The 22,278-nt window shown below is 37.2% G+C and overlaps 1 protein-coding gene across 4 annotated transcripts in view; it reads right to left on the bottom strand.

The window, feature by feature from the left end:
- Nucleotides 1–22,278, bottom strand: part of HMCN1 (hemicentin 1) — a 538,929-nt gene that overhangs the window by 179,593 nt on the left and 337,058 nt on the right. For all 4 annotated transcript variants that reach the window (XM_019976773.2, XM_070768574.1, XM_070768576.1 and 1 more), the window contains 6 exons: nucleotides 15,625–15,726; nucleotides 12,900–13,076; nucleotides 12,219–12,370; nucleotides 10,980–11,103; nucleotides 6,488–6,663; nucleotides 3,912–4,008 (listed from right to left, as the gene is read on the bottom strand). In XM_019976773.2, the coding sequence (XP_019832332.2) occupies nucleotides 3,912–4,008; nucleotides 6,488–6,663; nucleotides 10,980–11,103; nucleotides 12,219–12,370; nucleotides 12,900–13,076; nucleotides 15,625–15,726 (828 nt within the window). The remainder of the gene's footprint in view (nucleotides 1–3,911; nucleotides 4,009–6,487; nucleotides 6,664–10,979; nucleotides 11,104–12,218; nucleotides 12,371–12,899; nucleotides 13,077–15,624; nucleotides 15,727–22,278) is intronic.

Here is a 22,278-nt window from a genome sequence, read left to right as displayed (position 1 = left end):
GAACATCTGGAAGTTCATGGTTCACATATTGCTGAAGCCTGGCTTGGAGAATTTTAAACATTACTTTACCAGCATGTGAGATGAGTGCAATTGTGCGGTAGTTTGAGCATTCTTTGGCATTGTCTTTCTTTGGGATTGGAATGAAAACTGACCCTTTCCAGTCCTGTGGCCACTACTGAGTTTTCTAAATTTGTCCTATTTTAAATATAGCAGTGTGTACATGTCAATCCCAAACTCTGAATCTACCCCTTCCCCCGCACCCTCCCCCCTGGTAACCATAAATCCGTTCTCTAAGTCTGTTTCTGTTTTGTAAATGAGTTCACCGGGTCCGTCCACGTTGCTTCATGGATTATTTCATTCTTTTTATGGCTGAGCAACATTCCATTGTATACACGTCCCACTTCTTCTTTATGCATTCATCTGTCAATGGACATTTAAGTTGCTTCCATGTCTTGGCTATTGTAAATACTGCTGCTATGAACACTGGTGTGCATGTATCCTTTCGAACCACATTTTTCTCAAGTTATATGCCCAGGTGCAGGATTGCTGGATCAGATGGTAGCTCTATTTTTAGTTTTTTAAGGAACTTCCATACTGTTTTCCACAGTGGCCGCACCAGTTTACATTCCCATCAACAGTGTAGGAGGGCTGCCTTTTCCCCACACCCTCTCCAGCATTTATTATTTGTAGATTTTCTGACTGGTGTGAGGTGATATCTCATTGTAGTTTTAATCTGCTTTTGTCTAATAATTAATGATGCTGACCATCTTTATATCTGTCTACTTAATATCTCAATGTGGGTGCCTTAGAGGGATTCTCAAACTCAACTTGTCCTAAACTGAACCTCCTCCAAGGGGAGGACGTTGCTGTCCACACAGCCCAGCTGATCAGCCCAAACCAACATCCATCTTTTACCCTTTCCTGTTTCCATACCTCTCAATGTAATCAACCAATCCTATTAATTCAATTTCTTAAAAACTTAAATAATTTAATACTAAAAAACTAGTTTACTGGCTTTCTTCCTAAAATACAAATCTGAATGCCCCAGTCCTCCTTTGAATTCCATTAGTGGTGTTGTATCACCTTTAGAATCAAATCCATACTTTTAAAATTGATTTTAGAGGTCCTCTTCTATATGCCCTTTTTAATCTTTCCTACCTAACATTATATCTTCTTATTCTCCTCTGAGCCACACTAGGCTCCATAGTGAATGCTGTTTTGTTCATTGAATACAGATAATGTTCTCCAGGTCTTTATGCTTCCATCTTCAGAGAGCTGACACCTACTCATCCTTAAAACCTCAGTTAGGTATCACCAGCCCCCTGCTATGTCTTCCCACAAAATCTCCTGTGATAACTCTTAGGAAACAATTTTAACTATCTTTTGAAAGGTATTTCTACACCAGCAGACTCTAAGTTCTGTGTGACCAGTGTCATTGTCTTTCTTATGAACCTATCTATGCTTACACGTGGCATAGTGCCCAGAACACAGAGTCACACCATAAGTAATTTTTGAGTGAATCCAGTCTTAAAGTCTCAACTTTCCCTTATCATTCATTCTTATATCTACTGCTTTCCTCTTTAAGAGGCACAGGTCTACTCATCTGTTAAGTACACTTTGTAGTTTATGTCTCATTTGACTTCTCTGCAGTGTGTGCCATTATGCATTCATTCACCCACTCATATATATATGTCCAACCTATTTCCTGTCTGCATTCTTCTTCTGGGAACACCACTGTCCTGAGTTTCCACAATAGAAGTTTTACCCACTTTTATTCCTACCTCTTTGACAAATGTTCCAACTCAGTTTCCCATCTGGGATTTCTTTTTCTGTCTCCCTTCTTACATGGTATGTGAGAGTCTTCTACACAGTACTCTTCTATACATATTCTTTTTACTCTCTCTAAGCAATCAGCCATGAAATTAAAAGATGCTTGCTCCTTGGAAGAAAAGCTATGACCAACCTAGACAGCATATTAAAAAGCAGAGATGCTACTTTGCTGACAAAGGTCCATCTAGTCAAATCTACGGTTTTTCCAGTAGTCAGGTATGGACATGAGAATTGGACCATAAAGAAAGCTGAGCGCTGAAGAATTGATGCTTTTGAACTGTGGCGTTGGAGAAGACTCTTGAGAGCCCCTTGGACTGAAAGGAGATCCAACCAGTCTATCCTAAAAGAAATCAGTCCTGACTATTCATGGGAAGGACTGAAGCTGAAGCTCCAATACTTTGGCCACCTGATGCAAAGAAGTGACTCATTGGAAAAGAACCTGATGCTAGGAAAGATTGAAGGCAGGGGGAGAAGGGGACAACAGAGGATGAGATGATTGGATGGCAGCACCGACTAAATGGACGTGAGCTTGAGTAAACTCCAGGGGTTGGTGATGGACAAGGAGGCCTGGTGTGCTGCAGTCCATGGGGTCGCCAAGAGTCAGACACGACTGAGTGACTGAACTAAACTGACTGATAAATCAACTGTATTTCAATAAAGTAAACTTTAAAAATATAAATAACTAAAATTATATTTTGTTGTACAATTTTTAAAAAGTGAATTCTTCACCTCACTTTCTAATTGATCATCACTCCGAATTTTTCTTTTTCACTTCTTTTTTCAACCTTTACTTGATAACACTTAGCAGTCTCTTGTCCATGTTGGGAAGTGTATGAATATTTTTCCCACTTGAGAGAAATAAGAGAAGGGAAGTAAAGGAAACATAGAGGGAGAAAAAGGATGGAAGGAAGTAGGAAGAGAAGTTAATAATATGTAACTTGTTGTTTAGTCACTAAGTTGTGTTCGACTCTTTTGCAACCCCATGGATTATAGGCCACCAGGCTCCTCTGTCCATGGAATTTCCCAGTCAAGAATACCGGAGTGGGTTGCCATTTCCCCTCCAGAGGATCTTCCTGATACTGGGATTGATCCCGCATCTCCTGTTTGGCAGGCGGTTTATTTACAACTGAGCCACCTGGGAAGCCCAATAGGTAACTAATATATAATAAATATAACTTAAGTACATAATAAATTTTAGTATTTAAAAGTAAATGAATTCCTTTATAGGATAAATGATAACACTTCTCATAATTTTCAAGATTTTTAAAATGATAATAACGATTTATAATTAACAAGCTATTCTCTAAGTAAATGCATACTTTTAAACAATAGTTGTTCTCCATTGGAATCAGATTACTTCCTCTACTTATTTTTATTTTAATCTGTGGTTTTTAATTAACTTTTATAATCAAAGTTATATTTCATGTCATTACCTCAATAATTAAAATATTTAAACAAATATAATCCAAATTAATAGTGGTTAATATGTTATAAATGAATGTAAACAAGTACTTAAAAGTTGATTAATTGGGAAACAGGAACACTTTTTAACAACTGGCAGACAACCACAGCTAACATAAAAGTTGCAATTATTCCTAAAAACTATTTTAGTAACTAACAAATTATCTTAGTAACTTATTAAAACTTCAAGTGAGCATAGCATTTCACATTCGTCAGCAGAGTAACCTCATCTCCCACCCCAACTGCACGTGCTCTTTGTCTTTCTCACACACTAAATTCACATACATAATTTGACCTTCTGACATTTTCAATTAACCAACAGGCTCTCTGCTCGTGAAGAATGCTCAATCATTAGCAAATCCTGGCTCTAGAAGCCAGAGGGTATGTTAATCAGTCAGGAGAGATCAAAGTTACAGTGATCTATATATTTAGGTTCAGGAAATCTATTTAGTTGCCCTTGAATTAAGTATATAAGCTGATATTCAGGACAGCTCAGCATCATTTAAGCATATTAATTAATATCATCTATGTCTTATTTATGTGGTTGTCAGTTTAAGAACGGTTTAATACAATGATAGGTCAAACCACAGCTGAATCATTTAAGGGCTGATCTCACTTACCCCAAATGTTGACATTATAGTTCTTCTCAGTTTTTCCTGCAACATTTGTGGCTTCACAAGTGTAGCGACCACTATCTTGAACCTGAGCATCTTCAATCTAAAAACAAAATCATGCTTTGAAACCACAGTTTATATTTTGTAATGAATTGGGGTTTTATATTAATGTTGCTTGTGATCTCTGACTTTTCATTTGTTCTGAAACTTTTCAAACATATAAAAAGTTGAGAAGATAGTACTGGGTTAGCCAAACAGTTTGGTCTATTTTTTACTTAAGATGTTATGAAAAACTCAAATGAACTTTTTGGCCAACCCAATAAAATTGATGGCTATATGCCCATTACCCACATTCAATACTTACCAAGTTCAACAATTATCACTTACGTCATACCTTGTTTTAATCTCGTTAACTTTAGTGGTTGAAGGTCTAGAAAGGTCTTTTAAATATGATTAAGATAAAATAGCAAACCCCCACAATTAACCTTTGAATGAGTTATTTATGGCTTTAAATATACTATTTTTTTATGTCCAGAACACTCTTCAGTAAAATAATACCCTTACTCTTAGTTTATTGCTTTCTTCTATATCATGTTTAAAAGCTCCTTCAAGTCAACCAATATACTCAATTAGTCTTAATCTCTTAGTACCCAGTTTGGTGCTTGGTAGATAATTGAATATCAGTAAGTATTTTCCATATATTTATCTGCAACATACATGAATACTTATCCATCATTTATTCATAGACCTTTCAGCAGTTATTTAGAATCTTGTAGTAGGCACTACAGATAGAAGTACCTACAGATGCTACAGTAGACAGAAGTACTACACTAAGAAATACAGTGTAAAATATGGTTTCTGCCTTGAGTCTGCAATCCAGCTGATAATATAAAGCATGTGAATATAAAAAAGAGTTTAATGATAAACAAGGTGTAAATAATAATATAAGATACTATAAGAGGTATAACAAATAATATGTAATTGACGGCTAACTTTGAAATCAATTGCTAGAATATTCAAAAGAGGGTGAATCATTGGAGTTGCAGTTATCACTGAAAGTATTTAGTCTTCACTAGTTCTCACTTCCAAGAAGTCTTCTCCCTACATCCCTTCCTCTGGACCCAATCATTCCAGGGTGCCTGGATGGACTTGGAGGTGGAGATTCAGTGAATCCCAGGATTTCTTCATTCCCTCTCTCCTGGCTTCCCAACTCCACTGGGATCTGTGCTCTGAAGAAATGAACTCCTCCAGTCACTGAAATTGCTAAGACAGTTCTACTCAAGCACAGCTCTCCCTGAGCAGTGCTGGGACTTATGTTAATACACTCATCTCCCTCTATCATTCAGTCAGTGCTGAGGTTTGGGAATTCTAGCTGCTTTCTAGAACTCTACTTCTGAGAAAGGGCAGCACTTTTTGCCTTTATTTTGCCTCTGTAACTCAACTGACTTACCTTACTTCCTCCATCAGTGACTCTGACCTTTCCAGCCTTACCAGCTCCATCATTTCAGGACTGTAATTTTGAAAGACTCCATTCTCTTGCCTCTGATACACACATTCACGCTCCCTCCCACTCTCTCTTATACTTCTACTTGTGGAAGTTTCTTAGCTTCCCTTCATGCCACAATTTTCATTCACTTCTCAAGATTCTTTGTTTGACAGTGATAACTTTCTTTTACCAAGAAGCCATGTGGCGTAGTGGTTAGCAGCATGGATTCTGAAGTTATACTTCTATATCCAAATCCCATTTCTGCCACTTAGTAACTGTGGGCAGATTACTTAGCCAGTCTCTCAATTCTACATAGGGTTATTACGAGGATTTTATAAACATTCCAGTGGCCTGTTAGCTTCCTGAATCCTAATTCCTTAGGCTGACTTTCCATGTTAGTTCTTATTTCACTCAAATCAGCCTTGTCAACATTCTTTCCAAAATTCAGTTTGTTACATTGTTTCAGTATCATGAGTTTACTTGCTCTTCATAATCAGGTCTTCTGTCCCATCTACCCACAGAAAGCCAAATAGCCATCCAAGACTATTCTAGGCAACCATAACCTTACTTTTCGCTATCTTTCCCAAATGTACTGTCTGTATCATCCACTGGGTAAGTAACTTAGAGCCTTATAGCACTTAGCTGCATTTTTCAATTAAGCTGCTAGATTTTCATATAGTATATAAAATTGGAAATAATTTTATATGTATGTATATAGAATATATTTATATAGAATTGGAAAATTTTGCATAAATGTGTCATTCTTCATTGCATCCCTGTGCAGAGCACCTAGAATGGGGATTCGCTGATTGGTTGGATGACCGAAATGATGCACTCCTTAGAATGTTTCTATCATATTTGGCTAGAAGCATTTTTTGAATGGCTTCTGCCTTCAAATACAATTGATATTTAAATATTTAAATCTTACTAGGCATAAATTAGAAAAAATATCACAAACCTCAAAAGAGTTCCTAGAATTTTAGAGGATAAATTTAGTAGGATACTTGTAAAGTTTAATAGTGTACTATTTTGACAGGGATAATACTAAAGTGATGATCTTAGAAATAAGAAGAAGTAAATGAATCTGTAGCCTTACCTTTAGCACACTCCCATTTTCAGTAACACTGAGACCTGGTTTCTTCAGCAAGGGGTGGCCATCTTTTAACCAGGTCAGAGTCGGTGGGGGAATAGCATCACTTTGACATAGTAACTCCACAGCTTGGCTAATGAGGACAGAGACGTTCTGTTCTTCTCCCATAATATTTGGTGCAACTAAGTGAAAGATGGGTTTTCCCTCAGGATAAAAGAGGCCAGCACACTGCTTATCTTTATTAATCATCAGGACATATACTGAATAACTTTATTAGTCCTTTTAAGATGTAGGATCACAGTAATTCTAGCATACCCTCTTTGCATCACTTGGTTCAGAATCAAGTGTTCATAAATCACTGATTAATGTGTTCCTGTGGAACAAAAATAGTTTTTCACTAACTTTTCGTGCAAAAAAGTTTTAGAACTGGAAGTTCTCACAAAGTGCCCATTTAAGAAACTTCTTGAACTCGAAGTCACCCCTTAAGATTTTCAAAGTATTAAATCACTCATGAAATATTTTGGAAATAACAATGAATTAAAAGCAAATATATTTTTGATGCTTATTTATATATTTTGTTGCAAAATAAAATAAATTTCATACACATAGAGGCAAAATAAAAATCGAGTTGAAAGGGATCATCCTGTCCACCTCTCAGCGTGCAAAATATAAGATGGGTGACAGATAAGACCTTATGTAAAATAACATGATTCTATGGAATACAGACCATGTGGGATAACTAAATCAGTGACCAGCTGCACAACACACAGCTACATAAAAAGAAGAAATGAGTTGAAATTTTAATGAGATTAAAATGAGAATTCCCTGGCTATAAGGCTTGTCAGATGCTGAAATATGTTCTTGGAGGAGTTTAAGGAATCGCCTTCCCTTGGGTATATTAAAAAGTAGAGTAAACAATCATTTGTCTTAGATGGTCTAGGTACAGCCCTGCCAAGAATGAGAGGGTGGGCTTCATAAGTTCTCAGGGCCTCTTTCAGGCCTGTATTTATAATAATTCAAAAACATGAACTAATACTGAAATCAGGTCTGTTATTAAAGGGCGACTCCAAAAAAGCACAAAGGGGAATTTCCCCGGCCATTTCTCACTGAATTCTATAACTATTTAGGATTGTAAAAAACATACCATATTTGTAGTTTTTTGTTATTGTTTTTACAAGAAAGGCAAAGTTTCGCTGAAATGAATCCTAAAGGATTTTTCCAAATGCATTGGGAGGAATGAGGTGCTTGTGGTAAAGAACATTTTAACAGCCCGTTAGCCATTGCTTCTGACTCGACACGGCTGCGTGTGGCAAAATGACAATGGGCTTTAGCTAGTAACGTTTTTTCTGTGGATTTTAGCTAGTAACAAGTTTTTCTGTAACCAGGAGATTTCTCTGCTACACAGGAAAAAGCATACAAACTAGAGGGTACTTTCTTATGCCGTTTCTGGATGCAGGACTTGTGCTAAACCCAAAGGAATTGATGCTGACAAAAGAAATTTCATGCACAATGGTTGGAACAGACCAGTGGAGCATTTGGGCAGAGATCTGTGATGTCCATTCTGCTAAATTTAATAGCACACACAGATACTGGCTCTCCATCAGCTTAAATTTATCTACGGTGACAGAAAAGAGTGGGATTATTTTTCACATGTGAGACAACAGAAAAAGATATGCAACTAGTCTGAGATGAAAACTTCTATAATCTCAGCAAAATGAGCATGAGTGCCATCTTCTATTATGAAAAAAAATATATCCTCACCAGGCTTTGCATAAAGAGTCCTAAATAGAACAGCATATTTCATAGCTTGGAAATAACTTCAGGAAAAGTCTGGTCTCTGGATAAAAAGGTACCATGCCTATGTGAGTGAAAGTTGCTCAGTCGTGTCTGACTCTTTGCAAGCCCATGCCATTCTCCAGGCCAGGATACTGGAGTCCATACAGTCCATGGAATTCTCTAGGCCAGAATACTGTAGCGGGTAGCCTTTGCCTTCTCCAGGGGACCTTCCCAACCCAGGGATTGAACCCAGGTCTCCAGCATTGCAGGTGGATTGTTTACCAGCTCAGCCACAAGAGAAGCCTCCTGACTATGTGAAACATGTTTACCTTAGATTACTTGTAGACTTTATAAAAGAGCATGGATTCTTTAGGACTGCTTGTAGACAGAAATGTCGGAAATAATTCAAGAGAGCAGAATGCTAATTTCCAAATAGTTTTCCTTTAATTACTTTTCTTACAGCTAAGTGAGTGAGTCAAGCTCCAAAGGAAAACAAGTTTTTAACATTGAGAGGAAAAATCTAAAAACAAAAGAGTATTTGTTTCTTAAGATAAATTAAAGCAAATCTAATTATAGTTGAGGATATATATTACTAAAGCCCATCTATTTTTTTCTGCCCTGTCTTTCATTTCCAACTTCTTGTTTAGTCTGGGAAGAGAAAAAGCTTCCACCCTTTAGATTCCTGGGTTTCTTAGATGATATCCCTATTCTGCTTTGCAGTCATGTGGCTTAGGAAGGGCATATTGGGCCTGTTTCTCATCCCGTGCATTATGCCTGTGACACATAAGTTATCAAGTCAGAATTGCCATGGGGTTATGCTTGTGGAGATGCTGGGGAATGTGTGAGTGCTAAGAAAGCTCTCTGAGCTTCAGTTTAAAGAAAAGGTACTGCAGGAATCCAAATCATTTAAAAACTCAATTCTCTTGTTTCAGCACTTCAGAACACAGTAAAGCAGCCTCCAAATTTATACCAAGGAGAAACAGTTAAATGAACTATTCTTGTAACTGTAGGGATAGCTATTTTATCCAGTATGTGCTCCTTTTACACCCCTATACTCTATAATGTGAATCTGAACTTATCTTTGGCCATGAGCAACAAACCAACCCAAGATCACCAAGGTTAATACCACAAACTTAGGAATATCGTGCAGGGGCATAATATAAATAGTAGAGGATAGATTGGAGGCTAATTTCAAATTAAAATTGTTTAATTTGGCACTTCTTTAACATGAAATATATAAGCATAGCAAGCTACTAAACACACACATTTTCAAACACATGTACATGTTAGCTAGCCTCTTGACTTTTACTACAGAGGGAAGAGTCTGGTTTTTGGACTAAAAGACTTGTATGAGAGTATCTTAACAAAATCTTAAAGAATAGTCATGCACATCTTCATAACTCCTGGAAAACATCAACTCTCTATCACCTCTCAGGTCCACTTTTGACATGAATCAATGCAGAAATGGAAAAAGCCAAGGCCAGATTTTCAGTGTTGACTAAAACCTAGTGAATACCAACGGCAATCCTGGGCTAGGCTTGCTCATGACTGAAGGAGCTATTGTGTTACAAACTTAAACTGATGAATCATCCTCTAAAAACAGTGTAGACTGGAAACATTCCAATTCTTCATAAAGGATAAACGTGACCCATTAAGGGAAGGAGTTAGATTTCTTGAGATTGGGCATTTTGGAATCTCTGTTATCTCAGACACAGAGCACCAACAAACCTGGAGGCTGAATACCCACACATGTCAACTGCAGAAGCAACAAAAGTGGGGGATGCATACAAGTTATGGGTGATTTACTGAGGCCAACTGGGGTTTTTTAGCTTAATTAGATATGTATGGTATCTATGTTGTCACGAGGGGCCTTTTAATTAAAAAATTAAGACTTATTAAGTCAAAGTCAAAGATATTTGTGATGACTGTTTTTGGCAAATTCAAAAAGGCACATCAATTCACATGGCCTGGAGGTTAAAAAAAATAATACATTTTTAAATATATATTTTAAAAGGAGTGAATTCTTTGGAACTGAAGTAGGACCTAGAAGAAAAGGCCTGCATTAAACAGATACTCTTTGAGGGCCACAGAAGAAACAAATCCATTATTCCAGGAAGCAAAAATGTAATGCAAATGAGACACTAAAAAGAAAAAAAACACCTGAAAAAGTCCTAAATGCAAAGGTATACGAAAATGTGAAATGACAAGTGTAATCTATGAATGGAGGCCAATGAGACCGCAATTTCATCTTGGGGGCTTCTTGGTGTGATGGAATCAGACCTTTCCTTTTGTATATTACAGCTGCATCACAGGTAGGAAAAAGACTTGAATTTTGCCTAATTTATATTCAACTTTTGCTTCCCAAATAATCCTTTAATTCATAGACACAGTATTAACTATAAAATATGCTGATTGTACATATAATCAAAAGGTAAGAAAATCTAGGCTTCAAATAGAATTGATCAAGAGAGCTACTTGAAGAGGAGCTTGCTTTAGTGAGAAGATCATATCTTTGTATGCATTTTCATTCTCAGAAGTTCAAAAAGGGAAAATCAGTCAAAGTCAAATATGAGGCAGAAAGGGTGAAACTAATTCTGTTAATCTTATAACTTCATTTCCATTGTTCATAGCTCTCCATTGTCAAAAACTCTCAACTGTGTCAAAGATCTCAGGACTTAAACACAGTTATTTCAGAGCAGAAAGAATTATTAAAATGTCTCACCATATACTCTGAGGTCAATGTCCCTTTGTTTCTCCCCGGCAGCATTTACTGCCACGCAGGTGTATCTCCCGGTATCACTGATCTGTGCGCTGGTCAATGCTAGGATGCGGCCCCCAGACAGAACCTATCAGAGAACAGACCACTAAATAACCAACGTGGCTCCTGAGAAGGGTAGGCGTAAACATACTTTTTAAATTATTTTCTGAGTTTAATCAATCGAACATTTGCCTCTAGAAGGATTTCTACCTGGATATTTTAAAGAGGGCAAGCATCATTCAATCTCCTCATTTTCTCCATGGAGGAAGACAGAGAATAGAACCAAAGCTGGCAGTAATCACTGAAAACAACCCCCCACATACAGGGTCAAGTGAAGATTCAACTATATCTATGCTTACTACAGAAAGAGAGAAAGCCACCAGGGGAGAAAGATAAGAAGTGGGAATAAGAGGAGTCAATCCTCCTCCTAATTTTTCCTTGGGAGAACAATTAAGAAGTTAAAATTAACACCGTAATATCAATCAAATTAATTAGTCACACTCATAGCCCTTTTATTCCATTGACATAGCTGTATCTCAAAAATACTGACACTGACTCTGGATAGTCTATGATTCCAAATTCTGCAAGCAAAGGATTTTCAAGAAAAGCTCAAGAAACAGAACGGTGGAATAACTATGCCTTCTTCAAGGCAAAACAAGATTAAAGTACACTTTAAATGGGATATATATCTTCTTGTATCTCAAATTTTGAGTCAGTGCAAAGTACTTAAATTTTGTTCTCAGACTCAAATTTCATATCTCATAATGTTGTCTTTTTCCATTTTTCTTGATATGATGTTTTAGTAGAAGTGACTACACTCTAGATGGTTCTCTGATTCATTATTATTTTCAGAAATTTAAATATAACTTCTACCAGGAAATTCCTGCTTCTGTCATTGATAAACATTTCTTTGTGTAGAGTATCTCTTACGGTGATACCAGACAGTGGGAATAGGGAAGCAGATGTACCTAAAACAATAGTCAAAATACAGAATTATATATGAGACAAGGGAACTCTTAGACATACTGAGCTTTTAATGAACTGTCTAGAAATCCCAGTTGTGTGTCCATACTCATAGATGTATATATGTACATTTTTGGATAACATTTGTGAATCCTTGCTCTGCAAGTCCCTTTTATTTGTTCAGACTTCGCGGACTGATAGTGAGATGGTAGATCTGCCTTAAGAAATGACTTGGAGTACCTGTATCCCATTAACGAAACTCGTGACGGGGCTCCCATCTTTCAGCCAGGTCAGACTTGGGGCCGGGATACCTCTGGCTTCACACTCTAACCTCACCAGGTTATTAACCACCACTGCCACCATGTTATTGCTGCCAAAAATCGATGGGGGCACTGGAAAGGAACAAAAAAGTAAACAGAAGTAAGCCATGCTAACATCGCAGAATATTTCATCTCAGAATAATAACAACTATGTGTTCTGTCCATAGTAATGTGTTTTATATTTCTTATTTCTTGCCTTCCAGGTTTGTGTGTGTACGCGTGTTTCCCTCCACTGTATGCACGCTAGTACGTTAACTACGAACTCCTCTTAAAAGCACTATTAGAGAAAACAACTTGAAAACATTTCCTGAACCTATGATTCTGATAGACAATATTGACAAACAGGGCTACTGTCATTAGCTGATAAGACAGTTGATGACTATTCTGAACAATTCATCTAAAGCAAACAAGTCCAATAGCATGTGAAAACAGAGCATTTAATAGGAATCAAAAATGCAAACACATCAGTTTTAGAACACTGCATCCTTAAATAAAGATGACAATAACACACTCTGTTAAAAATCAACACTAGAATTTTCTAGATGCACTTGACCGTTTTGAATGCTGCTTTACCCTGGATCAATCAAGTAGTGGCACTAACCATGGACCTGCAGACTGTAAAACAGCTCGGTTGCTCCAGCTGAGTTGATGGCCACACATTTATATATGCCAGCATCTGTGATCTGGGCACTTTCAATATTGATGATCTGTCCTCTGTTCAAGAAAGTCACACTACTGGAATCTGATAGTGGACGATTATCTTTGTACCATGTAATAGCTGCAAGGAGAAGAGAAAAGAGAAGCCCATCTATTTAAATGTTTCTTTAAAAAAATTATCCTTCAATAAAAAATAAATTAAAAAACTCAAAATACACACTGAATTAGAGGTTAACTACAATAGTAACAACTGCTTTATTCTTACGCTTATCACTCTAGTTTAATGTTTAAATATTTAAGGTTGATTTTTAGGAGGAAGGAGGTAAACATTAGAAAAATATGAACAGTCAGGCCAATATAAGTGCCTTGAAGTGAATTCGTAAAAATGATATTCTTTTTTTTTAAAATTTAATTTTATTTTTAAACTTTACATAATTGTATTAGTTTTGCCAAATATCAAAATGAATCCACCACAGGTATACATGTGTTCCCCATCCTAAACCCTCCTCCCTCCTCCCTCCCCATACCATCCCTCTGGGTCGTCCCAGTGCACTAGCCCCAAGCATCCAGTATCGTGCATCGAACCTGGACTGGCTACTCGTTTCTTACATGATATTTTACATGTTTCAATGTCATTCTCCCAAATCTTCCCACCCTCTCCCTCTCCGACAGAGTCCATAAGACTGTTCTATACATCAGTGTCTCTTTTGCTGTCTCGTACACCAGGTTATTGTTACCATCTTTCTAAATTCCATATATATGCGTTAGTATACTGTATTTATGTTTTTCCTTCTGGCTTACTTCACTCTGTATAATAGGCTCCAGTTTCATCCACCTCATTAGAACTGATTCAAATGTATTCTTTTTAATGGCTGAGTAATACTCCATTGTGTATATGTACCACAGCTTTCTTATCCATTCATCTGCTGATGGACAACTAGGTTGCTTCCATGTCCTGGCTATTATAAACAGTGCTGCAATGAACATTGGGGTACACGTGTCTCTTTCCCTTCTGGTTTCCTCAGTGTGTATGCCCAGCAGTGGGATTGCTGGATCATAAGGCAGTTCTGTTTCCAGTTTTTTAAGGAATCTCCACACTGTTCTCCATAGTGGCTGTACTAGTTTGCATTCCCACCAACAGTGTAAGAGGGTTCACTTTTCTCCACACCCTCTCCAGCATTTATTATTTGTAGATTTTTGGATCGCAGCCATTCTGACTGGTGTGAAATGGTACCTCATAGTGGTTTTGATTTGCATTTCTCTGATAATGAGTGATGTTGAGCATCTTTTCATGTGTTTGTTAGCCATCTGTATGTCTTCTTTGGAGAAATGTCTCTTTAGTTCTTTGGCCCATTTTTTGATTGGGTCGTTTATTTTTCTGGAGTTGAGCTGTAGGAGTTGCTTGTATATTTTTGAGATTAGTTGTTTGTCAGTTGCTTCATTTGCTATTATTTTCTCCCATTCTGAAGGCTGTCTTTTCACCTTGCTAATAGTTTCCTTTGATGTGCAGAAGCTTTTAAGGTTAATTAGGTCCCATTTGTTTATTTTTGCTTTTATTTCCAATATTCTGGGAGGTGGGTCATAGAGGATCCTGCTGTGATGTCTGTCAGAGAGTGTTTTGCCTATGTTCTCCTCTAGGAGTTTTATAGTTTCTGGTCTTACGTTTAGATCTTTAATCCATTTTGAGTTTATTTTTGTGTATGGTGTTAGAAAGTGGTCTAGTTTCATTCTTTTACAAGTGGTTGACCAGATTTCCCAGCACCACTTGTTAAAAAGATTGTCTTTAATCCATTGTATATTCTTGCCTCCTTTGTCAAAGATAAGGTGTCCATATGTGCGTGGATTTATCTCTGGGCTTTCTATTTTATTCCATTGATCAATATTTCTGTCTTTGTGCCAGTACCATACTGTCTTGATAACTGTGGCTTTGTAGTAGAGCCTGAAGTCAGGTAGGTTGATTCCTCCAGTTCCATTCTTCTTTCTCAAGATCGCTTTGGCTATTCGAGGTTTTTTGTATTTCCATACAAATTGTGAAATTATTTGTTCTAGCTCTGTGAAGAATACTGTTGGTAGCTTGATAGGGATTGCGTTGAATCTATAAATTGCTTTGGGTAGTATACTCTTTACATTTTCTCTAAGGTATCAATATTTGTTTGAGAGCAAACTTTCAATCAATTCTATTTCTTCTCATGTAGAATATATGCCTCTCATCTACAAAAATTTTGTTTAGACTTCTAATCAAAATCAAACACACTATTAGCCTCAAAAATTTTATATTATTATCGATTCATATGAATAACTTACCAATGATGAGAATCAATACAATAACAGTCTCATCAAATGAATGATTCATAATCAACTTAGACTAGATTAAAAGTATATTTTCAGCATAAATGTATATACAATGACTTTGTGGGTTTTGTGGCCACAGTAAGGCAATTATTCACGTGTCCATTATTTAAATAGGTAAATTATTTCATGGAGCTAAAAGCAATGAAAATTCAAAAATATCATCCACCAAATGATATCCTAATCAGTGTTTTACATTTGAAATGTATTCTATAATATTTTCTTCATTAGCAATTACTATAGTATCCTCATAAACAGATTTAGCAATTCACAGAAATCTTAAAATGTTGGTAAGTTACAGAGTCCGAAAACAAACAGACCAGGCGAGGGAGTTCCAGCTGCTTTACACTCCAGCTGCACGGGGCTGTTCACCACCACGGTCTCATTCAGCATCTTCCCTGCATCGTCCAGGCTGGGTGGCTCTGCAAGAAGCCCGAAGAGGTAACTAGCACACAGAAATAGGGTATTAAACTGAAATGGTTTCCTCACTGGGACTTGTCATTTCTTTCTTTTTTCCTTTCTATCTTTCACTTATATACAATGATATATTTGGAATAAAACTAAGGTACACTATTAAGTGTGGCTTCCCTGGTGGCTCAGATGGTAAAGAATCTGCCTGCAAGCCAGAGACCTGGGTTCAATCCCTGGGTTGGGAAGATCCCCTAGAGGAGGGCATGGCAACCCACGCCAGTATTCTTGCCTGGAGAATCCCCATGGGCAGAGGGATACTATTAAGCAGTAGTGAGAACAGGATGTAAAAGATCTTAAAAGGTTTTCTGGATCATCTATTAATCTATGCCCATAATGGAAAAGCCTTGGATACATACATTAGCAGAGTAGTAAAAGAATGTTAAGGGAGTATTTTTAATTTCAATTAATCTGATTAGTCTGATGATGAACTGCCTTTACCAAGAAGTAATCTTAATGTATTTGAACTCTTTCAGTGAAGAACATCAGTATTTCTCAAAATATCTGACTGTACCCTGTGCTTAGTCACTCAGTCATGTCCAGCTGTTTGCAACCCCATGGACTGTACCCCATCAGGCTCCTTGGTCCAAGGGGATGATCCAGGAAAGAATACTGGAGTGGGTTGCCATGCCCTTCTCCAGGGGATCTTCCCAACCCAGGGATCGAACCCAAGTCTCGCATGTTGCAGGCAGATTCTTTACCATCTGAGCCACCAGGGAAGCCTGACTTTACCTTAGAACAGTACTATCTTAAATCATTTCAGAGAAATTAGAATCATTTTTATTTGTTTATTAGAGTCTTTTTTGATAGAAAAGTTACAACTGTTAGTAAAATAAAACAGAAAACTACATTTTCAACTTTAAATAATCACAGATAATGCTGCTTTAGTTTTAATGTTGGGCATCCCTGGTGGCTCAGAGGTAAAAAATCCGCCTGCAATGCAGGAGACCATCTGCAAAGCAAGAGACATCAATTCGATCCCTGGGTTGGGATGATCCCCTGAAGAAATGGCAACCTACTTCAGTATTCTTGCCTGAGAAATTCCATGGACAGAGGAACCTGGCAGGCTACAGTCCATGGGGTCGCAAGAGTTGGACATGACTTAGTGACTAAACCATGTATATATAAAGTAGGAATTCAAAACGTTTAAGAGGCATAGTGTAAAAGTAAAGACAGCTTGGAATAGCAAAGCCCTACATCTCCTATCTTAAAGAATGCAGGAGGGATGTGAGGAAAAACAAAATTGCAAGTAAACTAGAGGTTTTCTCTTATTTGGAAAAGATGCTATGTATATGTTAACTTTGGGGTTTATATAAAAAACATTTTAAAGATTTGATAAATTTAACTTATCCAATGTACCAGAGGCCCTCACCTCCACCCCATATCCAATTAAATAATTGATCCATTAACCTAGCAAAAACAGAAAGGGGAAAGGAGGCAAGGGAATAAGAAAAATGATTAGAACTAAATAAGATGGTAGAAATAAAATCAAATATGTAAATCAAGAGCATAAATGTGAATGAGTTAATTTTCTTGGTCAATACAGAAACAGTTAAGACTATCTGAAGGTTATCAGTTTTTTTTTTTTAATTAAAAAGCACAAGCAAAACAACTGTAAAAATGTTGACAGTAAAGAGCTAGACATAGATATACAAGAAAAATAAAGGAGATATCAATTTCTGACAAACTGGTATACAAGGCAAAAATAATGCTTTCTACCGACTGAACTGTTGCAATTCAGAAAGAATCCACTATAATGATAATGCTTTATGCATTGTATAAACAAGCAAAATTGTAAACAAAAAAGGAGAGAAAATTTGAAAAATCTAAAAGTAGTATATTTCAGTATTTCTTAGAAATTAACTACATAGTGAAACAAAAATAAAGTTCTAGAGAATTTGAAAGCGAAAATTACCCAAACATATATATGTTTAAAGCTCAACATTCAGAAAACTAACATCATAGCATCTGGTCCCATCACTTTATGGCAAATAGATGAGGAAACAGTAAACAGTGTCTGACTTTATTTTTCTGGGCTCCAAAATCACTGCAGATGGTGATTGCAGCCATGAAATTAAAAGACACTTACTCCTTGGAAGGAAAGTTATGACCAACCTAGACAGCATATTAAAAAGCAGAGACATTACTTTGCCAACAAAGGTCCGTCTAGTCAAGGCTATGGTTTTTCCTGTGGTCATGTATGGATGAGTTGGACTATAAAGAAAGCTGAGTGCCGAAGAATTGATGCTTTTGAACTGTGGTGTTGGAGAAGACTCTTGAGAGTCCCTTGGACTGCAAGGAGATCCAACCAGTCCATCCTAAAGGAGATCAGTCCTGGGTGTTCGTTGGAAGGACTGATGTTGAAGCTGAAACTCCAGTACTTTGGCCACCTGATGTGAAGAGCTGACTCACTGGAAAAGACCCTGATGCTGGGAAAGATTGAGGACAGGAGGAGAAGGGGACGACAGAGGATGAGATGGTTGGATGGCATCACCAACTCAGTGGACATAGGTTTGGGTGGACTCCAGGAGTTGGTGATGGACAGGGAGGCCTGGCGTGCTGCGGTTCATGCGGTTGCAAAGAGTCGGACACGACTGAGCGAATGAACTGAACTGACATATGTTTATACACACACATGTTATTTGTGTATTTATTGTTAACAAAGAATACATATTATTTTCAAGTGGCAACAGAATATTTTCAAAACAGATTATATATTAGGTCACAAAAAATCTCAATAATGTATTTATACCACAATTTAAAAAATCATAATAAGAAAATCACAGAACTCAGTAGTAAAATGCAAAGTTCCCTACATGGGGAAAAACCTTATTAAAGAGGAAATCAAGACAAATGTATACAGGCAGAAAAAATTAATTAGAATGAGACTGATTAAAACTAAAATCTGTGGGCCATCAATAAGCAGTACATTACCCAAAGGCAATCTTAAAGTTCTAATTAATATATTAAAAACTAAGAAATGCTAAAAATAAATGTTCTAAGCATTCAACTCAGATTCTAGAAAAAGACCAATAAAATAAACCCAAAGAAATCAGGAATAAAGAAATAATAGAAGACTATACCAAAGCAAACAAACAAGCAAGCAAAAGGAATAACAAACAATATAATTCAAAGGTGGTTTCTGACAAGTTTAAAATAAACCCTGTCCTCAAAAATAGATGACCTTATAGATCAGATTTCTATTTTTTTGGAAGTTGTTCCTGAAGACAAAGTTTAGAGGTCACTCAAACCTGTAGTTCATTTGCACTCATCTCACACGCTAGTAAAGTAATGCTCAAAATTCTCCAAGCCAGGCTTCAGCAATATGTGAACCGTGAACTTCCTGATGTTCAAGCTGGTTTTAGAAAAGGCAGAGGAACCAGAGATCAAATTGCCAACATCCACTGGATCATGGAAAAAGCAAGAGAGTTCCAGAAACACATCTACATCTGCTTTATTGACTATGCCAAAGCCTTTGACTGTGTGGATCACAATAAACTGTGGAAAATTCTGAAAGAGATGGGAATACCAGACCACCTGATCTGCCTCTTGAGAAATTTGTATGCAGGTCAGGAAGCAACAGTTAGAACTGGACATGGAACAACAGACTGGTTCCAAATAGGAAAAGGAGTTTGTCAAGGCTGTATATTGTCATCCTGTTTATTTAACTTATATGCAGAGTACATCATGAGAAACGCTGGGCTGGAAGAAGCACAAGCTGGAATCAAGATTGCCCGCAGAAATATCAATAACCTCAGATATGCAGATGACACCACCCTTATGGCAGAAAGTGAAGAGGAACTAAAAAGCCTCTTGATGAAAGTGAAAGAGGAGAGTGAAAAAGTTGGCTTAAAGCTCAACATTCAGAAAATGAAGATCATGGCATCCGGTCCCATCACTTCATGGGAAATAGATGGGGAAACAGTGGAAACAGTGCCAGACTTTATTTTTCTGGGCTCCAAAATCACTACAGATGGTGACTGCAACCATGAAATTAAAAGACGCTTACTCCTTGGAAGGAAAGTTGTGACCAACCTAGATAGCACATTCAAAAGCAGAGACATTACTTTGCCAACAAAGGTTCATCTAGTCAAGGCTATGGTTTTTCCTGTGGTCATGTATGGATGTGAGAGTTGGACTATGAAGAAGGCTGAGTGCCGAAGAATTGATGCTTTTGAACTATGGTGTTGGAGAAGACTCTTGAGAGTCCCTTGGACTGCAAGGAGATCCAACCAGTCCATTCTGAAGATCAGCCCTGGGATTTCTTTGGAAGGAATGATGCTAAGGCTGAAACTCCAGTACTTTGGCCACCTCATGCGAAGAGTTGACTCATTGGAAAAGACTCTGATACTGGGAAGGATTGGGGGCAGGAGGAGAAGGGGACAACAGAGGATGAGATGGCTGGATGGCATCACTGACTCGATGGACGTGAGTCTGAGTGAACTCTGGGAGTTGGTGATGGACAGGGAGGCCTGGCGTGCTGCGATTCATGGGGTTGCAAAGAGTCGGACACGACTGAGTGACTGATCTTATCTGAATCAATGTATTAAATCTTCCTGTTTGAAATGCTTAGACTGTTTCTGTTTTCTGTTGAATTCTGACTTATGGCATTTAAGCAAAAAAAAAAAAAAAAAGACCTTTAAATACGACTATCTGACTTTTACAACTGGAAAGGAAAAATAATTAGCCCGTGGCACATTGCTCCAAAACAGTTATTTAAATATTAACTTGAAGCCTGCTGGACTGAAGTGATCATTGATGGCTTTGACAGGCTATGTAACTGCTGCAATAAAACAATATGGTGGGAATAAGAAATATAACAGCCATGAAGCAGATTGGCTATTTTTCATTCCACTAGAGAACTTAAAGAGAAAAGATTAGATGTCAGCAAGAATGGTAGAATAAGAACTTGCAAAATCCACTCCACCATAAAAAAAAAAAAAAAAAGAACATTGGAAAATTATCAAAACAAACTTTCTTAGAACTCGGGGAATTAACCAAATGCTTACAATAATTCACGAAGTGTTTATTCAAGAAAAAGAGCTAAATCTAATTAAGAAGAGTGAGTGTTACAACATTTTATCTGCCTCTCTTCCCATCACTCTTTCCTTACCTCAGCAGTAATCTTGAAAACAAATAGCTCTGCAGCCACAGTGACAAAAAGCACAGTAAATATTGGCGGGGATCAGAGCTACCTAAAAGCCCCATTCCTAGAAGACTCACTATTTGACCTGTCTGGCCTTTCTCTGGACATTTCCACTCCTAGGACTTGTCTTTAACTATCCAGACCCAAAATTTGCTCAGTGAAATCAGTCCCTTTCCCAGAGGCATTTTAAAGTCTACCACAACAGACTTCACAGAGATTGTCCAGGAAAGTTACCGTATTAGTTTCCTTTCCCTTCCATAACAAATTATTTCAAACCTGGTAGTTTAAACAGCACAAGTGTATTATTTCACAGTTTTGTGGGTCAGAAATCAACATGGCTTCACTGGGTTAAAATCAAAGTTGCAGGAGGACTCATTTCCTTTCTGCTGGGTTCAAAGGAAAACCTGTTTTCTTTCCTATTCAGAGGATAAAGCATCTGCCTGCAATGCGGGGCACCCGGGTTCGATCCCTGGTTTGGGAAGATCCCCTGGAGAAGGAAATGGCAACCCACTCCAGTATTCTTGCCTGGAGAATCCCATGGACAGAGGAGCCTGGCGGGCTACAGTCCATGGGGTTGCAAACAGTTGGACACGACTGAGTGACTTCACTTTCTTTCCAACTTTTAGAGAGGACACATATTCCTTGAGTTGTGGACACCTTCCTCCATCTACAAAGCTAGTAATAGGGAAGGTCATAAGACCTCACATCTCATCATTCTCAATTCTGCCTTAATTTTCTACTTTTCATGACGTGTCTGGGTCCATCTAGATAATTCATAATAATCTCCCTATTTTAATGTCCACTGATTGATAACATTAAATTTTTTAAAAATACTAAAGGAAGTCCTTCAGGCTGCATAAAAAGAGTGACTTTAATACATATAAAGAAGTAAAGAGGACTGGTAGAGGTAACTAATAGTAAAGACAGTAAAACTGTATATTTTGCAGATAACACTGTTTTCTCCTTCCTGATTTAAAAGACAATAACATAAATCAATGCTTATAAATATATATTGATAGGCACATGATGAATAAAGATGTAATTTGTATGACTATAATAGCACAAAGGAGGGGAAAGGGAAGGGATCTATATAGGAGCAAAGTTTTTATAATACTGAAACTAAATTAGTATTAATCCAAATTATTAACATTATTAATTAAGATGCTAATTGTAATCCTTAGGGCAACCACTAAAACTCAAAAATATGGAAAAAGAAGGAATAAGATAAAATGGTACACAAGAAAATATCTATTTAACACAAAAAGGCAGTAATGGAAGAACACAAAAACAACACATACAAACATACATATAAATAGACATAAATCCTAGCATCTCAGTAATTATATTAAATGCAAACGTA

Source organism: Bos indicus, chromosome 16, assembly GCF_029378745.1.
Source record: "Bos indicus isolate NIAB-ARS_2022 breed Sahiwal x Tharparkar chromosome 16, NIAB-ARS_B.indTharparkar_mat_pri_1.0, whole genome shotgun sequence".
Taxonomy (NCBI): Eukaryota; Metazoa; Chordata; class Mammalia; order Artiodactyla; family Bovidae; genus Bos; species Bos indicus.
The sequence above is the reverse complement of the archived record's forward strand: the minus strand, read 5'-3'. Positions and strand labels throughout refer to the sequence as shown.